Below are 8,040 nucleotides of genomic sequence, written 5' to 3'. Positions count from 1 at the left end.
TACGGAAAGAAGCAATAGTAGTCCTAACTTAAGTGCCTTCTGTATTTCTTTTGTAGCCCCACCCTAAGAACAACTCCATGCTCTGTGCGGCAGACTTCCTTGTTCTCAAGTCTTTTTTTTTTAATTGAAAGAAATTGAACTACAAGATTTAATATATTTTAGTAATAGTAATATTGACTAATAGATATTTTAGTCAATGATGACCTGAACTATTTCTGCTGAAGTTAACAAATCAAGCTTAACATAAGTTCGTTATATGCCAGGTTTTTGTACAGTGTTGAAGGGTTTCCTGTCACTGTGGGCACCACGGCACAGTAGTATATTGCAGCATCCACCACTTCAGTTTTGGAGATCTCCAGGATTAGATGTTTTTTGTCTTTTTGTGCTTCAGCAATGTAACGGTCCTTCTGTTCTTGACCCGAACCTTCCAAAGCTTGCAAGAGAAATTCAGGGGCAGTGTTGGGATACTGTTTGTACCACTGCCAACTTCTTATATCATTTCCACTGTAGTTGCATGAAAGAGTCACTTTTTCTCCTTCAAAAGCAAGATTTTCAGTAGAGAGGGGTGTTATTGCATTTGCAAAAACACTCTCTGAGGAAAAAAAAAAATACAACAGAACAATAGTATTAGTATTTGTGCACCATCAGTATTTTCATTAATATACTTTTATAGACATATATACAGTATATATTAACAAATATAAATATCAAATGGAAATACCTGTGAGAAGTGCCAAAACGGTGAGGTAAAACAAAACCATTATGACTGTTGGAGATCATGTACAAAATAAGATTTGGGAAAACCAGGCCTCCCGCATGCTGTACACATTCTCACCAAGCTCCACCCAAAAGATTGTCAGACTCTGTTGACTTTTAGCAATTAATAGTGGATACAGATATTTCCCACAACAGACATTGCCAGTGCAATTTTTAAAAATATATACATATTTGTTAGAAACTGTTCTGGACAACATAATAAAATGAACAAGTAAAGGCATCTGCATAATATGCATCTTAAATATGTCATAAGGGTATCTGCGAATTAAGTGTGTTGTAACATGTTCATTATTTATTGACAATTCAAATTTTTATGGTATTGCAACAAACTATTGTCATATGAGATGTTGAAAAATGTTTTACCTCTGCCTTGAATCTGAAGTATATTATGTTTTTGTATAGGAACTCTTAATTTCCTGTGATTGTGGGCGCAAGTGCACAGTAGTACACAGCTGAATCTGTCCATTTAAAATTTGAGATCTTTAGATGCACTTGTTGGAGGTCTTGATCAAATTTTACAGATGTTCGTATGTGGGGTAGGTCTGCACCTCCCTGAGGATAGCTGTAGAAACGGAACTCAGGTTTTGAGTCGGCATATTGTCTGTACCACTGCGCATTCAGCACTCTCCCAGTGAATCCTTTGTAACTACAGGATATGGTTACATTTTCACCTCCAACAGTGCTGATAATAGGTGATAGTGGGAAAATTGCATTTGCCTCTGTGTCATCTAACAACAACAACAACAAAATCTGGTTGAAACTCAACAGAAGTAATTGAATAAAATTACAATTGTATTAATTTAGAAAAAAAGTAAAATGTATGTGCACAAGTTAATCTCACCCAAATGAATCTATAAACTAATAAATATAAAGATTAACATAATGGTTGATGTACTGAGTAAGATGTCTGTCTCATATTTGCACTTTCACTTTTGTAAGATCTGAGACACAAACTCCACCCTCTGATGTCTCTTGTACAGTATTTTCTTGTCCTGCTCTAGTATATTTTAGACTAGGGTCTTTCGCTGTAGTATAGGAGGTCTTTATCAACATTCTTTCATAGCTTTTAAAACATGCCTTTCAGTTGCTAAAGCGTATTTTTTTGTAGACAGGGGTGTTATTGGATTTGCAAAAACACTCTTAGGGAAAAAAATCTGAAAACAGAAGAATAATAATTTTAATTACTTTAATAAATGTTTATGTTTATTAATGTGCATCTTTTTTTATGTTTATAGATATGGTGTAAATGTTACCATATGTGAATATCAAATTTGCACACCTTTATGAATTGCCAAAACAATGAAGCAAAATTAAATAAACTTTTTTTTTTTTAATTATACATTTTATTTTCTTAGTTCATTACAGACATCTCATTAAACAAGTACAGGCATCCATAAAATATGTTTTAAGGGCTTTTGTAAATTGAGGAGAAGTGTGTGGAAGTGTGTATTGATGTCACTGATTATGTTACTTTAATTGGAACAAATTATAATTTATTTTGCTATACTTTTTTATAAAAGATCACTTAGATTAAGAGAATATTTCATCCCCAAAAGAGAAAAGAAAAAAGTTTTAACTGTGACAAGACGACTTAAATCCTAAGTAAATCATATATTTGTATGAGAAAATCTCTTTCCAGTCACTGTGGTCACCAGGGAACAGTAGTACACAGCTGAATCTGTCCATTCAGCATCTGAGATCTTTAGGTCCACTTGTTGGATGTCTTGATCAACTTTGCCTGAAAAGTATGGCAAAATGTTTGGAGTTGCCACTCCCAAACCTCCATGCTAAATGATTGTGATAAAGAACTCAGGTTTTGATCCAGCATACTGCATGTACCACTGTGCATTCAGCACTCTTCCAGTGAAGCCTTTGTAACTACAGGATAGGGTTACATTTCCACCTACAAAATTAAGACAACTGTATAAACTCCACTTTTGTGAGATCCATTCAGAAACACAAAGCTCCACCCTCTGAGTCAGGTCAAAGTCTGTAGTCTAGTATTTCGTTGTCATAGTGTGAAAAAAGCATCAGTATTGCCACTAGATGTACAAGTAACAGTCTAATCACAAGAACTACATGTTAGTGAAATATATGTTTGCTACAGCAAATTTCAGAGCATTTAGACATGCACATTTGTTTTTACCTGAAACTGCATAAATACAATTTAAAATGGCTTGACCTTCTGCTGAGCTTTGGTTATGCATTTTGTGGTCACACCATTATGCAAATTTTTAGAGCATCATACAATAAAAACAAAGTCATATGGAGGTTTAATTCACTATTTAGTGTAGTTCATCAGGTTGTTCGTTTATTTGTTTTCCCCTTCATTTTGTGCAGTGTTTTGGTGTTTCCTGTCACTGTGGGCTTCAGGGCACAGTAGTACATCGCAGAGTCTGATACTAAAACGGAAGAGATCTCCAGATCCACACGGTTTTTCTCCTCATTTATTTTAGCAGACACTCCAGGAATTGGAGGGTCAGCTGGCTGCTCAAGATTGGCTTCACTAACCAAAAACAAAAACTCTGGTTTGGAGCTGCTGTATTGACGATACCACAGGAGAGAATCACTGTTGTAGGACCCATTGTAATTGCAGGTCAAAATAATGGAGTCACCATTGATTACACGTTTAGATGAGAAAAGAGGAGCTATTCCTTCACCACTTGCATCACCTGAAACAGGGAGAACATTGCAGTTTAATATTCATTCAATACAAATATTTATGTCTAATGGATTACATATTTGGAAGGTTAATTTAAAAGATTCCATATGTCATATCTTACCTGAAAAGAGAAGAAAGAACCAGAGACTGCACAGAAACATCATGGATCATCATAAGCAGCTAAGCAGCTCAAACCTTACAGCTCACAGACTCTGACTGTTTATGTGCACATTTCCTTTTTTGAACTATTACACCAATTGATGATTCAAATCTTCTGAAATCTGAGTGAACACCGCCATCTGCTGTACGTTTTATGCTATTACTTCACTGATTACTACTTAGTTTGTAATACTAATTGCAGTAGCTATTTAGTGACAAGAAGTTTGAGTGATCTAGAAGGTATATTTCATTTTAGATCCTGCTGATGTTACACCAGCTTATGTCAGTGCTATAAAGATGAAACTGCTGATGAAGCTCCAGTGTTTTATAAAACGTAAAACTGGAAATAATGCTACGATGTGTCTGCAGTAATTAATTTAAATCAGTCAGCTATGAGAGAGCAATGTAATTATTCATAATACAGCATATTTAGTTGGACTTTTAAAGGTTCTTTATTGGCATTGATGAGAAAAAGTAACATCTATGGAACCTTTCCACTGTAGAGAATAGTGTAGAAGTATAGTCTTTATAGTGAAAAACATTTTTTTCTTTTACTATAGACACTCTTCTTTCAGTCTTCGTTCTTTATCATCTCAGGTTTTTGTACAGTGTTGAAGGGTTTCCTGTCACTGTGGGCACCAGGGCACAGTAGTATATTGCAGCATCTATCACTTCAGTTTTGGAGATCTCCAGGATCAGATGTTTTTTGTCCTTTTGTGCTTCAGCAACATAACGGTCCTTCGGCTGTGAAACCAAACCTTCAAAAGCTTGCAAGAGAAATTCAGGGGCAGTGTTGGGATATTGTTTGTACCACTGCCAACTCTGTATGCCACTTCCACTGTAGTTGCATAGTAAAGTTGCCTTTTCTCCTTCAAAAGCATGGTTCTCAGTAGAGAGTTGTGTTATTGCATTTGCAAAAACACTCTCTGGGAAGTCATAAACAACAGAAGATCAATAATAATAGTGCACCTTCAGTAAATGTATCTGTTTGTTAATATATTCTTATAGAGGTATATAGTCTCCTAGCAAATATAAATATGAACAAATGTAAATATCAAATTTACATACCTGTTAGAAATGCCAAAACATTAAGGTAAAACAAAATCATTATGACTGGGGGAGATCAAGTGCAAAATGAGATTTGGAGAAACACAGAACTGCCTTCTGCTGCACCCATTCTCATCAAACTCCACCCAAAGGACTGTGGGACTCTATGTTGAGTTGAGTTCTTAGAAATAAATTGTGAATACAGATATTTCCCACAACGCAAGTATGAAGAAATTGTCTGTCATTGTAACATGTAATTAAGAAAATTGTATTAATGAAATACAAGAAAAGAAAAGTGTATTATGCATTTTGTTTTCTTATATTTATAGATAATTACAAACAATACACATAATCCTAAATATGTTATAAGGGCTTCTGTAAACTGTGGAGTGTGTAGACACACTACCTGCTTAGTTTATAAAAGAGAAATGTTACTGATATAATTTATTAGCACTTAATTTGTAATACGTAAAGTTTTAGTATCAAGAGAATATTTCATCTCCAAAAGAGAAGAGGAAAATGTTTTAACTGTCACATGAAAGGCCTTCATTCTAAAGAAGCTATATTGTGTTTTTGTATAGGAACCTCTAAGACTCCCATCAAGCTGATCCCCCAGCCAAGCTTTTTTATTATTATTACAGTACAGTACAGTATTTCATTCTAGTATATTTGAGACCAGGGTATTTTTAGGAACATGTTTTTCTTTTGTAGCTTTTGCTAATAGATGAAGCATGAAAGCATCAGTATTGCCACTAGCTGTACAAGTAACAGTTTAATCTCAAGAAATACTATACTTGATACAAGAAATCTATATGTTTGATACAGCAAACTTCAGAGCATTTAGACATGTACATTTGTTTTTACCTGAAACCCACACTTTTAAAACAGCTTGACCTTCTGCTAAGCTTTCGAGTTACGCATTTTGTGGTTGCAGCATTATGCAAATATATTTTTAGAGCATCATAAAATAAAGACACAGTCATATAGAGGTTTAATTCACTGCTCAGTATAGTTCATCAGGTTGTTTGTTTTAGTTCTTTTGCCCTAAATTTCAAATCAAACGTTACAAATAATTGATGATTCAGATCTTCTGTAATCTGAGTGAACACTGCCATCTGTTGTACATTTCATGCTATTACTTTACTGATTGCTAATTAGTTTGTATTACTAATCACAGGAGCTACTTAGGAATTAGTAGTTTGACTGATGTAGAAGGTGTATTTGATTTTAGATACTGCTGATGTTATACAGTTTATGTCAGTGCTATGAAACCCAAGCATCACTGGCACCACTTTTTACTGGATTAAGGTTTGTTTAATATTCTTGCCACTAGATGGTTCTTTTAAAAACTGTTCAATTAAAGTTTTGGGGGGGAATCCAAAAAAAAGGTTCTGTCATGGGGTCTTTCTTTCTTTCTTTCTTTCTTTCTTTCTTTCTTTCTTTCTGTGTATTTTTCATTATGTCAGGTTTTTGTACAGTGTTGAAGGGTTTCCTGTCACTGTGGGCACCAGGGCACAGTAGTATATTGCAGCATCATCTGCAAAATGAGATTTGGAGAAACACCGGACTGCCTTCTGCTGTACCCATTCTCATCAAGCTCCACCCAAAGGATTGTGGGACCCTGTGTTGATTCTTAGAAATTAATAGTGGATACAGATATTTCCCACAGCAGAAGTATTAGGAAATTGTCTGTCATTGTAACATGCAATTTAAAAATCCAAAAAAAAAAATGTGTGTATTGCAAAATGCCAAAGTGTATTACACATTTTGTTTTCTTATGTTCATAGTTAATTACAAACAACTCATTAAAAAAAAACAAGTAAAGTCATACACATAATCTTAAATATGTTATAAGGGCTTCAGTAAACTGTGGAGTGTGTAGACACACTACCTGCTTAGTTTATAAAATAGAAATGTTATTGATATAATTTATTAGCACTTAATTTGTTGTATGTTAGATTTTAGTATCAAGAGAATATTTCATCTCCAAAAGAGAAGAGGAAAATGTTTCAATTGTCACTTGAAAGGCCTTCATTCTAAAGAAGCTATATTGTGTTTTTGTATACGAACCTCTAAGTTTTCTGTGACTGTGGTCACCAGTGCACAATAGTACACGGCTGAACACCGTAAGGTTCACTTGTTGGGTATCTTCATCAACTTTCCCTTAAAAGTGTGGTAACATGGTTGGAGTTGCCGCTCCTGAACCTCCATGTTGATAGATTCTAATAAAGAGCTCAGGTTTTGATCTGGGATATTGTCTGTACCACTCCACATTCAGCACTATTACAGTGTATCCTTTGTAACTACATGACAGGGTTACGTTTCCATCAACAAAAGCGTTCATAATAGGTGACAGTGAGAAGATTACATTTGCCTCTGTGTCACCTAACAAAATAATAATAATAAAGCTTGGTTAGGGAATCAGCTTGATGGGAGTCATGAAATACATTACATTTTAGAAAGTGTATTTGATTTTAGATACTGTTGGTGTTATACAGTTTATGTCAGTGCTATGAAACCCAAGCATCACTGGCACCACTTTTTACTGGATTAAGGTTTGTTTAATATTCTTGCCACTAAGTTGGTTCTTTTAAAAACTGTTAAATTAAAGTTTTTGGGGGAACCAAAAAAAATGGTTCTTTCATGGGGTCTTTCTTTCTTTCTTTCTGTCTTTCTTTCTTTCTGTGTATTCTTCATCATGTCAGGTTTTTGTACAGTGTTGAAGGGTTTCCTGTTACTGTGGGCACCAGGGCACAGTAATATATTGCAGCATCTGCCACTTCAGTTTTGGAGATCTTCAGGATCAGATGTTTTTTGTCCTTTTGTGCTTCAGCAACATAACGGTCCTTCTGCTGTGGAACCAAACCTTCAAAAGCTTGCAAGAGAAATTCAGGTGCAGTGTTGGAAGATTGTCTGTACCACTGAAAATTCTGTATGTTACCTCCACTGTAGTTGCATGAAAGAGTCACCTTTTCTCCTTCAAAAGCATGATTTTCAGGAGAGAGTTGTGTTATTTCATTTGCAGAAACACTCTCTGGGAAAATAAAAACAACAGAAGATCAATAATAATAGTGCACCTTCAGTAAATGTATCTGTCAGTAAAATAATTTTAGAGTATAGTGCTCCAAAGCAAATATAAATATAAGTACTCCCACCCAAAGGACTGTGGGAGTCTATGTTGATTCTTAGAAATAAATAGTGAATACAGATATTTTCCACAACAAAAGTATGAAGAAATTGTAACATGCAATTTAAAAAGTCCTAAAAAAAAAATGTAAGTGTATTATGCGGTGTATTATTATTTTGTTGTTATCAACTTTGCCTAGAAAGTGTGGTAACATGGTTGAAGTTGCCGCTCCCAAACCTCCATGTTGATAAATTCTAATAAAGAAGCT

At 34.7% G+C, this 8,040-nt stretch overlaps 1 gene segment (V, D, J or C); it reads right to left on the bottom strand.

Moving 5' to 3' along the window:
- Positions 1-3,075: 3,075 nt before the first annotated feature.
- On the bottom strand, positions 3,076-3,634 carry LOC127157790 (T-cell receptor alpha chain V region CTL-F3-like). The segment is given in 2 exon segments: positions 3,076-3,449; positions 3,561-3,634. Coding segments are annotated over 2 exon segments (417 nt in total).
- Positions 3,635-8,040: the final 4,406 nt, after the last annotated feature.

Source organism: Labeo rohita, unplaced genomic scaffold (genome assembly GCF_022985175.1).
Source record: "Labeo rohita strain BAU-BD-2019 unplaced genomic scaffold, IGBB_LRoh.1.0 scaffold_120, whole genome shotgun sequence".
Classification (NCBI taxonomy): Eukaryota; Metazoa; Chordata; class Actinopteri; order Cypriniformes; family Cyprinidae; genus Labeo; species Labeo rohita.
This window is presented reverse-complemented; position numbering and strand designations above follow the sequence as displayed.